General features: G+C 45.3%; 4 protein-coding genes across 8 annotated transcripts; 1 reads left to right on the forward strand and 3 right to left on the reverse strand.

Annotated features, from left to right (window-relative positions):
• Nucleotides 1–5,109: 5,109 nt before the first annotated feature.
• adsl (adenylosuccinate lyase) lies at nt 5,110–9,259 on the reverse strand. Its single transcript, XM_061304023.1, has 12 exons — nt 8,978–9,259; nt 7,445–7,648; nt 7,304–7,348; nt 7,102–7,181; nt 6,859–7,030; nt 6,734–6,780; nt 6,394–6,484; nt 6,244–6,313; nt 5,974–6,121; nt 5,683–5,863; nt 5,413–5,589; nt 5,110–5,342 (listed from the first exon to the last, which is right to left on the reverse strand). Exons 1-12 carry the CDS (start codon nt 9,119–9,121, stop codon nt 5,256–5,258), a joined length of 1,446 nt encoding a protein of 481 aa, XP_061160007.1. The 5' UTR covers nt 9,122–9,259; the 3' UTR covers nt 5,110–5,255.
• Nucleotides 9,260–9,963: 704 nt separating this feature from the next.
• Nucleotides 9,964–14,514, forward strand: si:dkey-110g7.8 (GTPase IMAP family member 8). Its single transcript, XM_061304220.1, has 6 exons — nt 9,964–10,485; nt 11,130–11,694; nt 11,775–11,872; nt 11,962–12,093; nt 12,162–12,752; nt 12,865–14,514. The coding sequence occupies exons 1-6, from the start codon at nt 10,455–10,457 to the stop codon at nt 12,936–12,938; spliced, it is 1,491 nt and encodes a 496-aa protein (XP_061160204.1). The 5' UTR covers nt 9,964–10,454; the 3' UTR covers nt 12,939–14,514.
• Nucleotides 14,515–15,387: 873 nt separating this feature from the next.
• Nucleotides 15,388–17,945, reverse strand: atf4b (activating transcription factor 4b). The gene is made up of 3 exons (XM_061303708.1): nt 17,768–17,945; nt 16,666–17,112; nt 15,388–16,587 (listed from the first exon to the last, which is right to left on the reverse strand). The coding sequence occupies exons 2-3, from the start codon at nt 17,009–17,011 to the stop codon at nt 15,626–15,628; spliced, it is 1,308 nt and encodes a 435-aa protein (XP_061159692.1). The 5' UTR covers nt 17,012–17,112; nt 17,768–17,945; the 3' UTR covers nt 15,388–15,625.
• A 204-nt stretch (nt 17,946–18,149) lies between these two features.
• LOC133169885 (uncharacterized) lies at nt 18,150–21,355 on the reverse strand. Of its 5 annotated transcripts, none has more exons than XM_061302369.1 (9): nt 21,183–21,355; nt 20,241–20,322; nt 19,992–20,156; nt 19,785–19,919; nt 19,572–19,652; nt 19,423–19,506; nt 19,285–19,324; nt 19,136–19,190; nt 18,150–18,999 (listed from the first exon to the last, which is right to left on the reverse strand). In XM_061302369.1, the coding sequence occupies exons 2-9, from the start codon at nt 20,277–20,279 to the stop codon at nt 18,264–18,266; spliced, it is 1,335 nt and encodes a 444-aa protein (XP_061158353.1). In that variant the 5' UTR covers nt 20,280–20,322; nt 21,183–21,355; the 3' UTR covers nt 18,150–18,263. The 5 variants fall into 5 exon arrangements, with proteins under 5 accessions (XP_061158353.1, XP_061158355.1, XP_061158352.1 ...); XM_061302371.1 differs by having other exon boundaries at nt 19,992–20,132; nt 21,183–21,346; XM_061302368.1 differs by having other exon boundaries at nt 21,177–21,345.
• Between the last annotated feature and the right edge of the window lie 17 nt (nt 21,356–21,372).

Below are 21,372 nucleotides of genomic sequence, written 5' to 3' on the forward strand. Positions count from 1 at the left end.
ATAAGGAGCATGCGTTACGGTGCCAAGGTCAGTGTTGCCGTATCGGTTGCCCGGGACAACGGTCCACCCTACATGTCCTCATTGTTCCTGATGCATTGTATGTGCCGCTATAGCGCTCGGGTAGACAGGAAGACACTTTCAATGCGTGTGCGATGCGTGGGAGAAAAGGAGGCGATGAGTCACGGTGCGCATACCATCGGAACACAAGAGCTCCCCCTGTTGCCGGGGCAGGGGAATCCCAGCGGTGTGGGCGTATTGTCTGGGAAGAACAAAAGCCGACGGTGACATCACAGGACGCGTTTCGCCTACGCCGGTTATAGGAGGCCGACCGGAGCAGATGTGGCTATAAAAAGAAATTTCCCGTCAGAAGCCGAGAATCGCACCTGTCCGAAACGAGCCGTACTTCGTGAAGCTTCGCAATCGGGTTTCAATTCATCTTCATAACGTCGAGCAGGAGGACAGGACACTTGCAAGCCCTCGCAACACGCACACCCAGCGGGGAGAGGAAACTGCAACACAATGATAAGGTCCGAGAAGACAATGGGCTCAGCAGTGCACAGACACAAGCCGGGACCAGTTTAGCTCGGAAAGGTCAACAAGCCTCTCGTTCAGTTCCCCTCCAGTTATTATTGTTCCACATTAGAACCGTTACTCGGATGGCCTTTATTTTGCATCTGTGGGAGACATGCGGAAATACCAATGATGGAAATCCAGGACAGCTTGGGGGAGGGAGGGAAGGGGACTTCTTTGACGTCAAGTGGCCCGTGGATCAGGTAGAGAGGAATCGTTCCATTTGAACTGAAACGATGACATCACTGTCTGAGCAAGTAGGACGCAACTTTCCAAACAAAGTCCGTGAAGCAGAGGTATCTGGCAGCATCCATTTCGGGATTCATTTGCTTTCTGAACATTTCCAGAGAAAGATAATATCCCCGATAGCATTTGGCCGCCATTTAAAAAGATGGCATGACTTCAAAAAGCAGTTTATTTGCAATGATGTTCCATGCTAGTAAAACTCAGCTGGGCCAACTATTTGCTCTTTCTGAAAAGGCTCCAAGCAATCCAAACCTCTAGGGGGGTCGAGTCGAGGGGAGGGGCAGCTCCACTTGAGAACATGTCACCAGTCTCTAAAAACAGCATGATTCTAAACGGGAATCATTGGTAGTGGCAGCTATTCTTATTTGGGCAGACATTTCTCACCATCTCAAAGCACGTCTACTATCCAAATCTAATTTGGTAGCTGGAGATTTGCGGCTAATCTGCAACGAGACTCTTTGTTTTGGATTGGGATGAGAGATCGCCTGCAGGCTGCAACGAGAAGAATAAACAAAAAAAAATAGTTGGGGAAATGATGACTTTGTCGTGAGAGGCGACTTTATTGTCCAGGGGCTCAGCTCCGGTCTCTCGCCACCTCCTCTAGCCCTGGCTCTCCTTTTTTTACGTGATCAACAATGGTCTATTCTGCGATGGACACACACCCAAAGCCGAGGGCACGATGCAAGTTGGGTGCTGGCCAACCCGGGAGGGTCACTGGCTCTCCATTCTCGTGTGGGAACTTCAATCCTGCCTGCTCAGACTGTTTGGTCATCCTACCTACACTATTGTTCAAAGGTTTGGGGTCACCCAGACAATGTAGTGAAAACTCACATCATTGCACAAGGCTTTTTTTTTTTTTTCTAATCATCCATTAGCCTTCAAACACAATTAGCAAACACAATGGACCAGTGGAGGGACGGTTGCTTGAAATGGGCCTGTAGATATTGCTTTCAAAAGCAGACGTAAAATAGGTACGGAATGTATGGCTGATTAGTTTATGTTATGCACATTGAAAAATAGGATTTTCTAAATAATTTGAAAAATTGAATTTTGAAATGTCTTTTTTTTTTAAATAATTTTAATAATAAATCATCATTGAAAAAACAGGATTTTTTAAATTTTTTAAATTTTAAAATGTCATTTTTTTTAATCATTTCAATAATAAATCGTCATTGAAAAATCGAGATTTTATTTTAATGACATTTCTAAGTGACCCAAAACTTTTGCATGGTAGTGTATATCCCCGTAAAATCGTGAAAATAATCAGCACGACTTCGTAAGAGACTCGACGACGTCATCACAATATCAATCCATCCATTTTCAGTCGGGCGTTTCCTTTCCAGGTGTTCTGCCCCGAGTCCTCCATTTTCTTACATGACATAAAGGAGCCTTTGCGAGAGAGCCCATTTATTTCTTACTGCCTGGTCATCGGAGTACCAAAAGCCCCCACCTTCTCATACACACACACACACACACACACACGCTACAACAATCCAAGCTTTTATCAGCAAAGGCTAAAAGGTCAATTTCTAGCCGTTAGTCATCCGTAAGCCACAGAGGGAGCCCCACACGTGCATGTGCGCCTGCCTCAAAAAGGCCAGACTCCTTTCATTGTCTGATAACATAACATAATATCTGATGTCTGCCCCTAATTATATAATTATCCCTTGTCTGATTGAGCCAGAGCGCTCCAGACGAGGGTGGGCCTTTGTGTGGCGAGCTGGAATGTGGTGCGCTTGGCATTTTTCAGCAAAAGGCCATCTTTCTCAAGGCCGCCACCGCCGTCGGGTGACATCACGGCCGCCCGTGCCCACTCTTCATCCTGCTCTTGCTCAGTCCATCATCACTTTGGTCTTGCTTCATATGTCAGCTGCTTCTCTAGGCCTCTCTTCCCTTGTGGACAATCCAGTCTCTATTCTGTAAGTGGGCCGCCCCCCCCCTCCTCCGCCATTGCTCCCAAACTCTGACCTCGTCATCCTCTCTAAGCCTCCAAAATTTGGCAGAGGCAGCTTTCTTGCAGATAAAGTGGACTTCCCAGGTGGAATGTGCAGGATTTGGCGGTGTGATGATAAGACATGACAGGTAGCAGCGGAACGGATCGGTCTGCAAAAGTGGACATGGAAGCAAGTCCTCCGTGGCTTGATAGGAACCTTGCCTACGTTTCTGAGCCCGAGCAGGTGCGAGGAGAGATTAGAGGAGCGTAGAAGGAGCTCCTTTCTGAATCCAAGTCAAAAGCAACAAGGCGGGCGTCACATAAAACATGCTCTCCGCCATTACAATGAAGGAGCCAGACCTTTTGCTGACATTTACATACATCAGGGGCCTCCAAGAGGAATTTATGAGTTTTCTTTACTTTATTTCTTAATAAAGAAAACAGCAGGGTTGGGGGTTGAGGAACAGTGGACTCCCTCTGAATTCCTGAGTCATTTAAGAACATTTGGTCATTTTAACAGCCTCTCAGCAAGATGGAAACATCTTTAAACAAATCTGGTTGCTTTTGAATAATATGAAACGAATCAAGTTACCGTATTTTCCGCCCTATAAGGCGCACCTAAAAACCTAAATTTTTCTCAAAAACCAACAGTGCGCCTTATAGCCCGGTGCGCCTTATATATGGACCAAATTTCTAAATTTAAACTGGCCCAAAGCATTGTGTCATGAAATCAATCATAAGTGGCCCGCTGAAGACTATGAATCATGACTCAAAAAGACTATGGATCATTATTTTATGATTATAAAGTAATTTGTTTCCGTCTGAAGTTGAAATAAAAAAGATAAAATGGAGAATGATTTGATTTGGATTAAAAATCTGACATGATGCATTAATGGTGCGCCTTATAGTCCGGTGCGCCTTATATAAGGATAAAGTTCTAAAATGGGCCATTCATTGAAGGTGCGCCTTATAGGCCGGTGCGCCTTATAGGCCGGAAAATACGGTAAATCTGATGCGGTGAACAAGCTGGTAGGCAGAATACGGGCAACAGAAGGCTCTTGAGAAATTCCCAGAGAATTCAAGGCTGTGCCCCCCCACCCCCTCCTCGAGTTATCACACAGCGCGGAGTATGTGAAAGAATGCTGTCAGGGAAGACTACCACATACACTGGGGGCCAAGTATTCTCTTTTTAAGTTGGGGCCCCGAGTGAATTTCAAAAAATGCAACAATAAAAGAAGTATACAAATATCATTTGGTTGCAGTGTCAATATAAACAGAGAGCTTGATTAAGTTAGAACTGTGGGAGCTCGCTTTTCTCCCCCTACTAAATATGGGCTTCAGTGGAAGTACTCCGCAGCGCCCCTACTGGTCGGTAAGTATAGAATGTATCTTATTGTTGTATTATTTTAAGACAACCTCTGGGAAAATCAATTTTCCAATCGGGCCTGTATTTGTATGATCATGTAGGTAGTCGTTCTCATTCCGTTAGAAGGAAACATTTTTCCTCTGCTGTTCCCCTCCATCTATTGTCTAGCCAGCTGACAGATGGAGGGGGAGGAAGACCAAGGGCAGACATTTCCTGCTATTCTTTGACCATGCACTAATCGTGGCATTATTTCATATTCCAGAAATGATATCAGAAGAATTAAAGGGCTTTGTTTGGAGTATAAAATGGCTCAGTTGCTTTTTTCTTACTGCTTCTAATACTAGTGCAGATATAGGATGCTATTTCTATAGATTAATTGAAATGTATTTCTCATTTCAAGGGTTAATAGGAGAAACCACTAATAGTTAAATAGTGCCACCATGTGCACCACGTGCATTATTACTGCTCGATCCATTTTATTCAGTAGTTTTGAACATACTGTGTCTATGTATATTTAAAGTCAAAAATATATAGAGAAGAAAATAGGAAATGCTAACCTGATGTTGTCAGAGACCCCTTCCTCGGTTTACTGGATCAAGAGTGGAACCTAATGGGGAGAAAAACAAAATGACTTTATTAGGAAACTCTATTGACACGCATAGAATTTCAACATGTGAGCAATTTGGAGACGAATAAATAGTGAGCGACATGGCCGATGGCATTCGGAACTGTGAGGTCACACTTGAACATGCAATAATGACATTTGCAGGTGAAGTGCAGCTGAGGCACTCTTCTCAGGCACATGGTATCCATGACAACACATTCCCTTTGGAGGAAATATTTTTTTTGGGGGGGGTTCTCATTCCCACCCAGGACTTAAACTATAAAATATGTAAAAAGCAAATAAATAATAACTCGGCATCTTTTGAAAGCAAAAAGGAATGAGAATATTTTGGCTTTGTTTCATAAATCTGACACACGACAAGGAGGCATATTACTCGTTTGTTTACTTTATTGGCATTTTAACTTTAAAAAGTCATCCAGCAGGTTGAAATTGAAAACCATTGCAGAGAAATGAACGATGATCTTTCTTCAGGTTACCACGTTGTCTTCAGCAAGATATCAAATGTGCTTGACGTGTTAGAGCTCAAGTTCAATCTTGACATCCATTTTGGAGTTGTAAGGTTCCAGTAGAGGGCGCACTTCTTCAGACAGGAATCTGGACACCTGGAGGAGTACAACGCAAATAGAAGAAGTCATTTACATGCCGTATCACATCATGAAAGTTCTGGTTTACCTGTTGGGGGGCACGCCCAATAAAGGTCTTGGGGTCCAGTATGGCATCGAGTTGTCCCAAAATGGGAGCAAAGTAAGGGTCAGCCTGCACTCGAGACAGCAGGTCGTTATCCCCGCCCTCCTGCTTGACCACCGCTGCCGCCTCTTGAGACAGAACGCGGATCTTCTCATGGCAGTCCTGAGACGGCGGTAAGAACAATTCTTCTCCATGACTACGATGACGACGATCGACACACGATTTGAGGCGTCGCTGCTGAGTCTCGGCTCGTACCTGTCGGTTGCCTCCGGCCTTCACCATGGCCATGATGATGTTCTCGGTGGCCATGAAGGGCAGCTCGTGGCGGATGTGTCTTTCGATGACTTTGGGGTAGACCACCAGACCCTCTGTGATGTTCTGCAGAGTGCTGAGGATGATGTCAGCAGTCAGGAAAGACTCCGGCAGGGAGATCCTCCTATAGGAGAAAGAGAAAGCCGGCTGCATAAATTGAAGGAACTTAGGAGCGTGTCGTCAGTCAGCGACAGTAACACGTTTCCCCATTCTCAATAATTCAAGATGGCTGACCGGTTGGCACTATCGTCCAGCGTGCGCTCCAGCCACTGCACTGAGGCCGTCTGCAGTGGGTCAGCCATCAGCGCCACCAAATGACGGGCAAGGCTACAGCAACGCTCGGCGCGCATGGGGTTCCTCTTGTACGGCATGGCGCTAGAACCTGCACAGCGATGCGAGAGAAAAGGGATGCCATCAGTGTAGAGGTGATAATATTGGATTCTGTTGCAAATAAATTTTAACTTTTGGTCCAAATACATGAAAGATATTAGTGAGTGGCTGTACCAATCTGTTCTTTCTCAAAAGGCTCCTCAATCTCCTTCAGATTGGCTAGTAGGCGGATGTCAGTACAAATCTGTGGAAAAGTATCGCACATCTCCCATTGCGCATCTCCACCACTAGAGGGAGGCATTTCCCTAATTACCATTACATTACCTTATGAACAGTAGCTCCTAAACTGGCAAGGCTGGATAGAGAGTCGACGTCCACTTTACGGCTATATGTCTGTCCAGTCACTAGGTAGGCGCTGTGTAGCACAAGTGAAAAATATTTCACTGCTTCAACATGTCAACTCCACAAATGCGAGCTTCTTCTGTGTTGTGTTCTATTTCTATAATCATAATTATTACTATCAGTGCACATGCAGGTGTGTAGCAAGTATTTTGCCATTCACATATAACTATATACCAAAATATTGAGACACTCGGGTGCACTCCACTCTCTTGCCTCTAGAGGGCAGACAATCTAGGAGCACAAATATGTATCCCCAATTTACCTTTTGAAAGCAGCCATCTCTGTCACCAACCTGTCAAGCTCTTCCACCTAATGGATGATGAATCACTCACATGACCAGATGTCTTTAATACAAACGTGTGGGGAAGTTACAAAGAATTGTTTTACCTTGTCGTGGTCTCCCTGAAAGAGTTGCAGGAAACTGGCCTGGGTGCCAGTGGTACCTTTGACCCCACGGAAACGCAGGTCATCGCGGGCTCGCTGCAGGTTACGCATGTCCATGGTCAAGTCCTGCAGCCACAGGCACGCCCGCTTTCCTACCGTGGTCAACTGGGCCGGCCTGCGGGCACCAAAGATTTGGACAAGAAAACTACATGCAGTGAAAAAGGAAAAAAAAAAAAACGGACTTACTGGTAGTGTGTGAAGCCAAGTGTGGGGAGGGCCGAGTACTTCTCTGCAAAGTTGGACAGTCTGTCAATGACTCTTGCCAACTGTCAAAACAAAAAGAACACACGTGAATTTGAGAGTCGTCATTTCCAAACGACTAATTGTGCTGATTTAATTAGATGGATGGATGGATGTGCACACTTGGGGCAAAACAGCTGAGCCTCACCTTGGGTAAGAGAATGTCGAAGCCATCGCGCAGCATAATTAGATCCTGAGGAGGTAGAGCAAAATCAGGTGCATGCTAGAGCTCACGTTTACGCTCAAGTCCAGATAGCCGAAATACGCATGCAATTCTTGTTCTCATTACGGTGTTGTCTCCAACGTAGCATGAGGTGGCTCCCAGGTGGATGATGGGCGCCGCGGCAGGGCAGCAGTGAGCAAAGGTGTGCACGTGAGCCATCACATCATGCCTGAGTTTACGCTCCTCCTCGGCCGCCATGACGAAGTCGATGTCCTCCGCGTGGCTCTCCATCTCCACAATCTGCTCGTCCGTGATGGGCAGACCCAAAGCCTGAGGAGAGCAATGGAGATCAAGTAAAGATGAGATCAGCTGGATGGAGTTCTGCATGTGAACATGAATTTTACTTTTAAATTCCAGATCCCTGATCAAGGAAATGGCAATCCCAATTTTATGTGCATGCAGGCAATGTGGTTCCAATTACAGGGTTGTTCAAAATGGGGAAAGAAGGTCTCTGCTATTGATTTGATTATCTTTGCATGTGATGCCTTTGTAACATGATTTCATATCCTGATTATATTGGGGCTTTTTTTGTGGTTAAATTACAGCAGTCATGTGACAGGAGGATATAATAGATTAGTAACCGGGCAACTCGGCACCGACCTTCAAATAATTGACTACTTCCGAGGCCTGGCTTGTTAAAGGTCAATACGTTTCCGGGTCCCCACAGAGCGCGCAGACGACATTAATCTCAAATAGGTCAACAAAGTTGAGCTCTGTTGAGGCCCCATTAGTGGAGCAGTCTCCTGTTACCGACACATTTGTACACAGCCCAAGCTATGTTGACTCAAGAAGAATGTCTGAAAGTGCAAACATGGACTGAGAGTAGAAGAGTCATGTGAGGAGATGCATGTGAGCTTGGGGCTGCCACCGCTTAACGTCACGTTCAATTCAATTGAGCAAGCTGTTGCTTCCAATCGCTTTGACTTTTAATGCGGAAAACGTGCACTCAAGAATGAAATCATTTCAGTTGGCTCATTATATTACAGGCAGACTAGACAATAATTGGAGGAACATAGCTACCAGCTCAGTGGCCTTGGGTTTGAGTGTCCGCCCTGAGATTGGGAGGTCGTGGGTTCAACCCCCGGCCGGGTCATACCGGAGACTATAAGAACGGTACTCGTTTCTTCCCTGCTTGGCACTCAGCGTAAGGGGTTGAAATGGGGCTCCGCTGCTGCTCCCCTCTGACGATGGATCCAAATCACGCAGGGATGCCGTTAAATGCAGCGGACAATTTTTACCACACCCAAATGTGTGGAACGATCATTGGGACTTTAACTCAAGTTTGAGTAGCAATCTGTTAATACTATCTGTCAGATGTATTTTAACATCATGTGAGATTGATTTATTGTGAAACATTAATTAAATTATATAGCAGTGTCCGTACTGGTATAGGCCAAGAAAATACTTTGTTTTTTTTAAAGGAATACAGACATGCACATATCCAATGTAAAAGAGACACTGTATGGAGTGTGTTAGCGGTGGGGGCTATTTTTAGAGCAAGGAACTTGATCTCCCTTCGTGAAGGTCGATACATTAGTAAATAGAAGATGCATTTACAGCAAAGGTAAATTGTCATTGCACAACGACAAAATGGCAAACCTTTTCAGCCTTAGCTAAGTAGATCCACAGCTTTCTCCACGTTGTGAACTTCTTCCTATCACTGAAGTTGTAAGCCATTTCCTTGCTCGCATATCTTGAAACCAGTGGTGAACGATATTTCATGAAATCGTCAGCTCCTGCCATGATTCTCAATTGGGGTTGTGCCCACTCCAAATGTTTGACAAGACTCCTTTTGGCACTGACAGACGCGAACCAAGAAGCCGACTTTAGCCTTTTGCACGAGCTGCAGGCGCTTTTACGACACTGTATGCCGCTGTACGGCACGTTGTTTGTGACACTTTTAGCCACATACGGCAGAGTGCTGTGGAGAATTTCAAAACTTATGTACGCTTTTCAAAATCAATAAACGAAAGATACCAATGTGCAAAAATGATGGTTTTCTTTATGCATGGTTAGATTATCAGTCATTGAGGTGATCGTGGCACATGGAGTCATTTGTTGAATGTTCGTTTTCTGAAAACATATAAAAACGCCTTAGGCAATTTCATAATACCATATTTACAAAATACAAGGATAAATAATTCCCTAATGTACGTCAACTCTATCTTACGTCACAGTAAAAGTTTTAACCTGTAAATGATGACTTAAGCACATTACTGGGGATTTGATCTGTTCTCTTCATTGTAAACACTTTCTAATCCTGATTCATCCATGAGAAATAATGCACGCCAAGGGACACTGTTTTGTGTTGCTAATTGTTTGCTCCCTCGCCCGCGTGTGTGCGTGTATTATGTAACGTGGCTGTGCATGCATTTTACATGACCGTTTGGATTTATTCATCCGGTGTACGTCATTGTGTGTGCGGGCGTCCTATAAACAGTTTGTGCTTGGTGCAGCAGCTGCAGGATACATTCATCTGTAAATAAGGTGTTCTCGCCTCTTGAATATCTTGTAAAGCCCCCGCCCCCTCTCTCTCTCTCCCGCTCTGTCTATCCATCTTTCTATCTGTCCTCCTCACCGCAGTCTGCATCCACTGCCCACAGATGCTGCTGCCGATGCTGGTGGCGAGCAACAGCGTTCTCTTTTGCTTTAAATGTGATGAAACATTCTGTCATTGCTGCTGCAAGGATGGACACCTCGGGTACACAGAGGTTGCTCTGTCCACTCAGATAGATCGATTAGATAAAGAGGGAGAGTGCTGACACAACGGAGAAGTGGGATAAGGAACAGAAGGAATGGCGCAAAAGATTGGGGCGAAGGGTTAAAAAGATGACCAAACAAAGTGGGGAGGGGGAGTTTGAATGGCAGAGGAGGAAGACCACAGAGGGCTAGCGCTGCAGTAGAATGAGGGTCAGAGAAGAAGAGCACTTGAGCCGCCAGCTGCTTGGATCTGCTTAGGATCCATCGCCGCTCGGTGCTCTCTCTAAAGAGGCGACAAGAGGCATCCACGGTGGAGGCGAGAAGGAGACGGAGGAGGGGGGCTGAGGAGGAGGAAGCCAGAGGTTCTACACACAAGATGGCTGCTGTGTCCTCTGCCTCTGACACCGGTAAGTGTGTTTTCATCCTTTGTCGCACACCTCCAGCTCAGAGCCTTTCATTCCATGATCAGATTTAGGTTGGAAATTCTCGACCGCGTCAATCCTGAGAAACTGTTGCTTTAGTCCTTGTGCATGGAGTGTGTCAGCAGCACGTAGGGAGCTGGATGGCTCTCCATCGCTTTGCTCCCCCTCCCCATGTCAATGAATGCTTCCCGTTTGTATCAGCCCTGCAGAGCCATTTGGAATGTATATCATGATCAGTGTTGACATCACAATGCATACACTTCCTAACTTTTGGTTTGACAAAAAAAAAAAAAAATCACGTTTGTGTATATGATGTGCTTCCTGGAAAGCGTTCGGGGTTCCGCTTCTTCTCTGACCCACATTTCTTTTTGGGATGGAAGAGAAAAAAAAGGCAGCATGCTGAGAACTAAATTAGACTCATTGAAGGAGAAGAGTTCTCAAGCTGTAAAGGAGCTCAGATGAGGGAGATTCAAGATTTTTGAAAACTATTTGGAAGCAAGCATAAAAAAAAACCTGACTAGTGATTAACTTAAAATGAATCGCACATAAACAAGCACTTCTTAAAGTTTAAAATGGTGTTAAATACAACAGAACTTTACTAAGTGAGGTTACTTACCGATGTCCCCTAGTTTCAGCAGGCGACGTCAGGGGTCGTCACCCTCCTGAACGCCGGCTGCTGATCCTCGGGGGTCCAAAATCTGGTAAGACCTCCTCAGCCAACAACATCCTGGGAGAAGAAATTTTCGACGCCGGCACGGAGACTACTCACAGCAACGTGGGTCAGACGGAGATCTTCGGCCGTCGTGTCACGGTGGTAGACACGCCCTCATGGGCCATCCCCAGCGACGCAGAGGACAACGCCGAAGCGGACGATAACGGCAACACGGGCGCCGAGTCGGAGAGCCTGCCAAGACCGCCGCCCAGCCTGGATAGTGAAGGGCCCTGCATGGGGGCCATCCTGTGCCCTCCCGGACCTCACGCCATCCTGCTGGTGGTGTCCGTCACGCAGCCTTTCACCGACACGGAGAGGAGAGCCGCCGAAGAGCAGCTCGGGGCGCTGGGGGGTGGAACGTGGAGATACTCCATGGTGCTTTTCACTGGAGTGGACAAGTTGCAGAAGGGCGTCTTCATTGAGGAGCACATCGCCAACACGGGAGAGGCCTTGCAGTGGCTGGTGGAGAGATGTGGAAGCAGGTAGGAGACTGACCTCCTGCACGCAAAACACAATACGTATCGGGAGTCGAGTAGAACCTATGAAGAACTTGTGGTTGCAGGTATCATGCTTTTGATAACAGCTGGAAAGACACAGAGGACAACACACAGGTGCCTGAGCTGATGGAAAAGGTGGAGGAGATGATCACTGACAATCAAGGTTAGCTGACATCAGCGATATGTGCAGCTTTTTTTATTTTTTTTATTATATACGACCGTTGGATGAAAGCCGGCTTGCTTTTTGTTCAGGTTGGTACTTTGAGGTGAACGAGCTGATTTTGCTGGAGGAGGAGCAGGCAAGAAGAGCTCTGGAGGAGGAGAGGATGAGGATGGAGGAGCACGTTAGGCAGAGAGAGCAGATGATTGGAGGTCCTCCCAGAGGTATGGAGGAGCTTTTTGTCATTGTTGAATATTTGTTCCTCTTCTTTTTTCCTCGCTCGTCCCGGCAGAACTGAGGTTGCTGTTGTTAGGCTGGAAGGGTGTCGGAAAGAGCTCCGTGGGGAACGCCATCCTGGGCCGTCGCTTCTTCGAGTCCGGCCAGGAGACGGACCTCTGTCTCCGAAGGCAGGCGCTGGTGTCCGGTCGCCGGGTGACCATCGTGGACACCCCGGGCTGGGACTGGTTCTCCGTGCGGCGCACGCCCAAGCGCATCCGTCAGGAGTCGCAGCGCGGCGCCGCCCTCCTGCGACCCGGGCCGCACACTCTGCTGCTGGTTCTCCCCGTGGTCTCCTCCCTCACCGCCCGGAAGAGAAGAACCCTCCTGGCCCACATCGAGACTCTTTTCGGCGACGCCGCCTGCCTCCACACCATGGTACTGTTCAGCTGCGGGGACTGGCTGGGCCGAACCCCCATCGAGGAGCACATACTCAGAGGGGGCCGGGAGCTCCAAAGACTCCTGGAGTACTGTGGGAACTATTACCACGTCTTGGACAGTAAGACCCCTGGCAAGGACAAGAGCGTGTCCAATCTCCTGGATAGGATCGAAGAGATGATCAGGGAGAACGGCGACAAAGCTTTCCTCCCTGTGCAGACCGAATGGCGTAAGTCTTCAAATATCATATCGAACGAACGCGGCTCTTGGCGCGCTTGCGTTGTGCGCCGTTGTTGCCTTGTCATCAACATTGTCTAATCGAATTGTGTCGCGTTCGACAGTGAGCGAGGAGAGCTCTTACTCATCCGACAACACCGAGCCTGAGGACGACTGTCGAGGCTGCCAGCTGCAGTGATGAAGGTGAACGCTCGGAGCTTCCTTGTTGTGCTTCCGACGCTCCCGTCGGGGCCGACGTGTACCTTTTAGCCTCATCTAGAGACCCGTTCTAGATGGTTTAGGAAATAAGGGGGATTGATGGTTGAGGGGGGGGGGGGGAAACATGATGGACGAGCATCACTTTCGCTCTTGCGGGAGGACATGCGCCATGAGTATATATTTACGGTCACACGCTGTTAGGATTTATAGTTGAGTTGAGTGACGGCACATCAGAAGTCTAATCCACGAGGGGATTTGTCCAGAATGACAGTATCTGGAGGAGCCAGCTTGTTACGTGGAGGAATGTTTTTTCTGTTCCTGCGGCTTTCTTTTGGAGAAGAACGTCAACCGTGTCGCTTCTGCTCTTTGAGCCCGCTGAACGGGCATCAAAACACTTTCCGTGCCGGATGATGATGGATGAGGAATCTGTCGGGAGCAAGTGCACTTGTCAATGTTTGCTCACTCCCTCCACGGCGCCTTTTTTTGCACATCTTTTGATGACAACTCGGAGTCATATTAAAATTAAAAAAAAAAAAAAGCTGACTTCATTAATATTTGATAAGCTTCCGCTCGGCGAGTCAGGGTTGAGGCGGTCTCGCTCTCTCGGGTGAAATCTGGGTAACGCTGATTGAAACGCTGCAGACACGGGTCACGTCAAATGAAGAAATGCTGGTTTGCAGCAAGTGAGTCTCTCCGCTTTCCGTCTCAGTAATCGACTTTGATTCTTTTGTGCTCGTACATCGTCCATTAAGCAAATTGAGTCGTAAATATTCTCCGGTCCGCAATGGTTCTCGTGCTCGGGCCGGAGACAAAGAAAGTAGCGTGGGGAGCCGCCCAGGTTCGGGCTGTCTGGCTGCTATGCTTGGCCGTTTGTGCTAACGCCACCGCCGTCCAGAGTTTTGTTGACAAGCTCAACTGGCTGGGCTGGGCTGGGCTCTACGTGCCTCAGCATCCAAGCGTGATAGTGCTGCAGGGCTTTGGCATGCTACAGAAACCACCTAACCTCATGAATCACTGGAGCTCTCAAATAGGGCTACTAAAGAACTTTTTTTCTACAGCTAAAATATATAAAGATATATATATATACATCCAGCTGTCTGAAGCATGTTAGAACACTGCATGCAGATTAATGACTTCCTTGAGATATGATGGCAAACCTGACTTTTTTTTTTCTCCACATTTGAAACCTGCTTGGAAATATTCTGGTTTGACTTCACCTGTCATTTTTTCTAGTCGCAAGCAGAAATGAGAACCACCAGAACCTTTTGCTTTAGTGACTCTGCGCTTCACCTAACTATGTAGCCTGCTGCAGCACTTGCAAGCATGACTTAACAATTTGATATGTGGACGTTTCAGTCGTTCGTTTGAATGGGGAGCGTTCCTCTGTGGCTTTATTGTATATGCAGCGTAATATTGACAGTGTTGCTTTTTAAGTGAAGCATTTTGCACTACCTTTCGCCACTTTACCGTCGCTCAAAGTGATGTTACTTGCTGTGTCGTTTGTCGTAATGGTGATGATAACATCATCGGCACTTTGTTCATTGTCATACAATAAAAGATACTGATATATTGTTGTGTATGTCTGGCGCTCATTGTTTTGCGTTGCAGTACTTATTTAAGGAACATGATCTCCAAATAGATATGTGTGTAAGGAAGAGGATTAGGGCCAGGGAAGATGCTGAAAATAAATAGAAAACGTGTTACCTTTTTGTCAGTTTGGTCGGCTCCAAATTTGAGTTATTCCCACCACGACTTGCCTTCATTTCCGGGTTTTCATTACGTCACAGATGCATATATATTTTATATATATTTTTTTAAATATATGTGAACGAAACGAGGCCTGAACTTCGGCTTTTATCGTCTTTGATGACTCAGTAGTGACATCTTGTGTTCAAGAAAAAAAATGTTTCATATACGTATTTTTAATCTTTTTTTCTTTTTATTTCTATGAACATGGGTTACTTCCATTTATTATACTGGTTTGCGACTATCTTTTGATGACCTCACTCAGCATCCCATATTTACAATATCAAGGCAGATTCCAAAATGATGAGATTTCCAAAGTGTTCCACACCATCTTAGTGGGCATTATTCCAACTATGGATAAGGAGAACAGATGAAAACCAGTTAAAAGCTGAATGAACACATTTTGCTTTGTATTACTCAAGGTCAGCACCAGCATCAGCATTTTTCCTCCTTGCCTAGGGCGGGTCCAATGCAGTCTTTTAATCCTGCAGATGCTCAGGTCATGTAAAAATCAAAGCCACGTCAGACTTTTCATGCTGGACCTTCCCATTTCTTTCCCCACAGCATTGATATAGTCACTGGTTGTGCTTACCAAAATGTTGTCCCGATCCAAACTTGCTTGGGTGCCCATCAATTATTTTCATCATCATGAACCATTTCCAAAAGACACGAAGCACCAAAAGTAATACATTTCATTTTTATTTCCAAGTCATAATACAGATGGTTTTAGTAATACATATTTAAAAGAGCTTAAAAGACCCAACTATATATAATGACACCTATCGACTTGTGGAACATGTTTCAAAGTGTACCGAAGCTACTCTTATCCATTTTAAATACTAGAAGAAAGGTGATAGCGTGCGCTTAAGTTAAAATCGTGAATACTATGCGCGCAACGCCTTCCATACTACCCGTCAGTGCTCAGACTCCGCTTTTCGACCTCGCCAGACGGACTTCCTCCATGAGCTCTTTGAGGTACTCGATCTCTCGTGCCATAGATTGGGCCTTCTCTTTCAGCTCGACGTTCTTCCTCTCCAGCGTGGAGTGCTCGGTCGACAGGGCGTCCTGCTCCACCTTCTTTTTCTGCCGATAGCGAGTGGCTGCCGTCTTATTCTGCTCCATCTTCTTTAATTTCTTGTTCTTTGGAGCCTTCAATCTTCCTCTTTCATCTGCACCTGGAGACGACTTGACTTGAACTGTGGGCAAAGGTGGTTTATCTTTTGGTTTGGGATCTGGGTATGGTCTGGCTCTGGGGGACCTTGTTAGGGGCGACGCTGCGGAAGAAAAAGAATGACTAATATTGGACCGAGTGGATACGGCGGAGGGCGCAGTCGCGTCATCTTTCGAAGCCAACACAAGGACAATTCGGGTCGGTGAAAGGGAAAGTACAACCCTTTGGACTTGAGGCAACACTGCGGCTACCACTGGCTTCACCTCCTCCATGGGAACGTCCACTTCACTCCCCAAGTCGAGGGTGTAAGCCGGGGATGAGGGAGAATCGACACGTGATGAGGAAGAACTTGGGGAGTCAGCGGGAGTGGTTTCAGATTTGATTTCGAACTCCTCTTGGAGTTCTGGGATAGATGGGACAGGGGAGGGAACATCGCACGGATTGTTTTGGGAGACTGGTTCTGCCAAGGAGATAACTAGGTCAGAATCAACAGAGGGCGGGTGACGAACGTCTGGTGAAGGATCGGCAAGACTTGACAGAGAGGGTATCGGGAGTGAGTCGAGCTCAATGGGGCAATCAAAAGTGGCCAGGAGGTCATCTGGATCACTGGGATTCTCTTCATTAGGACTGCAGGTGCCTATCAGGGAGTCCAGGTCCAAGTCACTCAGATCCACTCTTTCAGCCATCCAGTCCAGGTCACCAAACACATCATCTGAGGGTCAAATGGGCCAATTTAAATTTATTCACTGTCACTTAGGACTAAGAGTCACTAGTAATATAATAACATTACCTTTGCCGTCAGCTGAGACCACCTCTGTATCTCTCAACTGGTCTGACCAGGGGAACTGAAGTGGATCAGATGAAAACTCAGTTTTCCCCTGGAGGACAGCCGGCGGCGAGCGAGGGGGAGAATAGAAGGGAAGGGGAGAGGAAGAAGAAGACAGAAATGAGGAGTTGAATGGTGACACTGGTGATGCGACTCCATCCGCTGAGGTTCGTCCTCCTTTGTGATGGTCCTCTCGGTCAGGGTGAAACGCAGCTGAGCCCGCGGCGTCAGCCGTGGGAGAGGAAGGCGTCCACAGAAGAGCCTCCATGTCTTCCAGGCCAAACAGTGAGTTTGTCATCATCATGGTCATAGTGGCTGTTGTTGGTCACAAGAGGGGTACGTGACAACGATATGAGAGTGCCGAACTCTTTGCTGTCGTTTGCAGCAGTGCTGAGGGTTTCCACGTGGGACCTGGAAACAGAGAAAGACATTTGGTTACAATTGACAAGACAAGTTCTCAAGGAGCAATAAGACCAAAAAAAGCTGCTTGAGTGGGTAAGAACTATTGAGTTTATTCATTTTGGTTACTGTTTGTAACTATGCTTCTCGTGTATGTATAAATGATGACAACACTGCCCCCATCACTGCAGGGGAAAAGCTGCAAGTCACGTGTTCGTATTCTCGTGACCGTGTGACGTCATTGACAGCTAAAAAAAAAGGTCAAAGAGTTTCCCTCCCCCAGACACACAAAGCCGCCATTTTACCACGAGGTAATTAGCTTGTTCGACAGCCACGTAGACGCTTCAAAGTAGCAAAATGACAACACAACAATGAATAAAGTGAAAATGTTTATGGATTTTAATGGATTTAAGCATAATTTAACCATACGGGTGCATTGAAAAAAAACAATGAAAAATTTGCTTCGTGACGTCAGGAGTTGCATCAGTCCGTTAATCCTTCGTGATAACATTCACTTCGTCTGCGATCAATAACATTTCAAACGGATGTACTTGATATGTACTAGGGTAAATTATGACACGACGTTGCCGATAAAAGACGGCCATGCTAACTAGCTAGGCCCACCACACCTTAAGGAGGAAGTCACGATTTTTAAATCAATACTTACGACATATTTGCTGAATTTGAAGTAATTCAGTGCACTGGTTGGATGCACTGTTTTGTTGGCTGCTGCTGGGTCGCTGCACACGTTCACACTGCCATTTCGGCAAAATTAGGCAGATGTCGGGGAATTCTTGACAGACTCTTGTGATACGGAAAGCAAAATGGCGAACGGGAAACTGTTGTTGAGTTAAAAGTGTGATCCGCCCTCTAATATCATTCCGCACTAGGCGTGTTGGCGATCACTCCGCTAAGGACTATATTCCGTCTCGATGACGTGTTTCCGGGTCCCTGACGTCACGTAAAAAAAATACTTTTTTCTATTTATTCAGAACTTAATGGTGAACTATTAAAGAATACGAGGTAATTACAAATGACAACATTGTAGAACTGATTTTAGTTTTTAATGATATATTTTCACAGCTTATGCAATATAAAAATCAAATGAGGTACAAAACAAAAATGCCAACAGTCTAGAGTGACTGTAATGTCTTTTTCTTTTGCTACAAAAATTGCCATACAAAATTCAAATAGTCAAGCTCCTCCTGAAGATTTCGAGCCAGCAATTGAAATCTCCCCGAGAGTCTGCTCTTCGTGGACTTCCTTAAGCGTTGTTGCCCACCTTTTTCCTTAAAATACTGATCCATTTCTGCAGCAAAGGCACATAAGAGACTCCCAGAAGACAGTCCGCTTGTGTACACATTATTTTTACCATTATTGATGTTGTTTATTACTGACTGTAATTTATGAGCAACTGTCAAAGCATCAGGCAGAGCTCCAGCCTGCTTTAACCTCTCAAGATTGTGCCTTTGCACCTCCGTTATTTCACAGAGAATAAATTTCAGACACTGTTCTATGTCAGCAACATCTAACATGTAATTACGGACCAGATTCTCGATGGTGTTTCTGTCTCCAACCTTCTTGGTGGCCTTGGAAGCACGGGCACCCATTCCTCCTGCTGCCCCCACCATGCCAACGCCAACAGCTGTAACGGCCAACGAGGCGCCCATGGTAAAGGGTGCCAAGGCTATTCCAAACACCGCAGCCACTCCTCCCACCGCACCTGTGGTGCCTCCAGCAATGCCCATAGTTTTGACCATTTTCTTCTCTTTGTCCAGAAGCTCAGAGAAAGAATGGAAATTTGAAATATAGGATTGCAGACGTTGACTGCGGCGTGTCATGAGAATGTTGAAGAGATGAAGAACCTGCTTCGTGTTCAAAGCTCTCTGATTGAAGACCCTTTAAGGTGAGAACAAAAATTGATGACTTAAAATTTATTTGTTCATGTTTTATTTATTGGAAAAAAATGTTAACTAAATTATTTACATCCCTACATGAAATTATCATAATATACATTTTTTTTTTTTAATCAAACCTTATTTGATCCTCGTTACTGAGTTCACACAAAGACGGAGTCACATGTGTTGTCTCTGTCAAAACAAATCAGCACATTAGATCCAATATAGTTAGAACATCTATTTTTATCAATGGATATGATCTTAAAATGTCACATGGTCTACTCACTTGATATTGTTCGCATCCATTCAACCAGATCGTGGCTATCCTGTGATTGGGAAAAACGCAGACTGAAATGTACATTTTCTCTTCTAAAGTTTTTCCTTGCCGCATGACATCACAATTGCTGTGTTCACACATTCTTACCTGGTTACGTGTGTTTTGAGAAGAGTTGAGGTTGAAGACATTTTGCCTGCGTGTTGTTATTTGAGGTTTCAATGCCGCCTGCGCCTGGAACACATTTTAGAATCAGATTATAGAATCACATTGCGTGTGTCTGTGTGCATCTTTCTAACCATGACATCATTTTCTGGCAGAATTTCCAGGTATGCTTCCTCCTCAATTTGCGTGTATAGGGGCTCATCTGGTGGCGTAATCTGTGGAAGACGACAAAAAAATGTATCTATATGTACTACATCAAAATCAACGAAACACATATTCCTGACCGGCACTTCAATTTTTTTTGAAAAAAATAACTGCGACGCATATGGAGGGAAGTTTTAACTCACATTTTCCAATCTGGGTTGGGAGCATTTCCACCTTTCGGATTCCTGTTGAGCTGAAGTTTGCCTGATATTAAAGTTGCGTGGAGGGGGTGGAGGGGGATGGCCAGGACGAAGTACTTTTCCATTGACACCTTCAAGCTGGAGATACAGCAAAGCTTTTTAAGCTGATGTGTCGATGACTAATTAAAAGAAAAATAAACTACTTCATACCTTTGTAGGTGTGTTTGTCATTGATGTTCGATCACATTCATAGACGACTATTTTGGTATTAATGGCATTGACGTAGATGCTCGTTGGTGGCTCCGGAGGTGGACGAAGGGGACGGGGCCTCTTGGAGTCAGCGCAGTTGTTCTTTGGGGAAGTATGAAACACATACTGAGAAAAATGCAGAAATAAATCAACACTGTGATTTTTTTGTATTTACTTAATTTGATGACTTTTATAGTATTAATTGATTACCACTGGTTCTGCTGCATATCGAAGGATGGAGGACCTCATTTTTGTTGGTCAGTGGTTGGATTGATTAGCTATCTATCTTGGGCTGTAAAGGTTCACAGATATTATTATTAGAACTTTTTACTGCTATTGTTCATCTGTGTCACTATTAACATTGCAATGTCTTTTTTTTAATTGAGGCTTTTACATTGTTACGTAAAGTGGCATTTTTATCCAACGTGTGATCTTATCTAACTCTTCAAGTGAATCTATTATTTGTCACCAACTGTTACATAACCAAGTGTTTTCAGGAATTCAATAGAACTATGGAACAAAGTAGTTCTTTTTTTAAAGCGCCTCGTGATGTCACACCCAGGTACTTCGTCATCGATACCAATGCAGCACAGGTTTAGTTTCATTTACCTAGTTTATATACTCAGCAAATAATTGCAATTTTTAAATATTCTAAGGAAGTTGTTTAATAATAATAACAAACTCCACTCAGTCTAGGTTAAGGCTGCCATTGGCACCAGGAGAGGGGGGGGGGGGGGAAAGCCGACAGCCTTTCATGCCCTCAGCCATACATCCATCACCCCTTAGATGTAACCCTGCAAGTGCTATGTCACGGAAAAATTCCACCTGCAGTCGCTCGTCAATCATATCTGATTTTCATTACAATGCTGCAAAACAAGTCGTGTAGTAGACTCGGACATCTGAAACCTGATAGTCTATTTAAAAAGAGAATCAGGATCCAGATGATCAAATTGAATAGAAACTTTAAAACATAGAATGAAGGTTCTGGTTACATATTTACAAAATATACAGAAGACTGTTGAAGTTTGAAATTGTAACGCAATCAGTCTTATAGTTACAAAAAATGACAAAACAAAGAGCTGGATTCGAAATGAATCGATGCGACTTGCATTTTGTTATTTAATAAAATTGCAAATTTATGCTTACCGTCACCTTTTCAGGCCACACATGTTATCCGTGAAGATGGATTGGGTTGCTTACTCTTGGTTTGCCTTTCCAATACTGCCCAGAGTCATTTAGTGTGCGTACCTCATAGCTCAGTGTCTCAGGTGGGTGGATCTCCAACATGCAAATAAAATCTCCCCAAATTTCTGGCACCACCAGGAGGCGCTGGAATAGAGAC

Source organism: Syngnathus typhle, linkage group LG17 (genome assembly GCF_033458585.1).
Source record: "Syngnathus typhle isolate RoL2023-S1 ecotype Sweden linkage group LG17, RoL_Styp_1.0, whole genome shotgun sequence".
In the NCBI taxonomy this organism is placed as follows: domain Eukaryota; kingdom Metazoa; phylum Chordata; class Actinopteri; order Syngnathiformes; family Syngnathidae; genus Syngnathus; species Syngnathus typhle.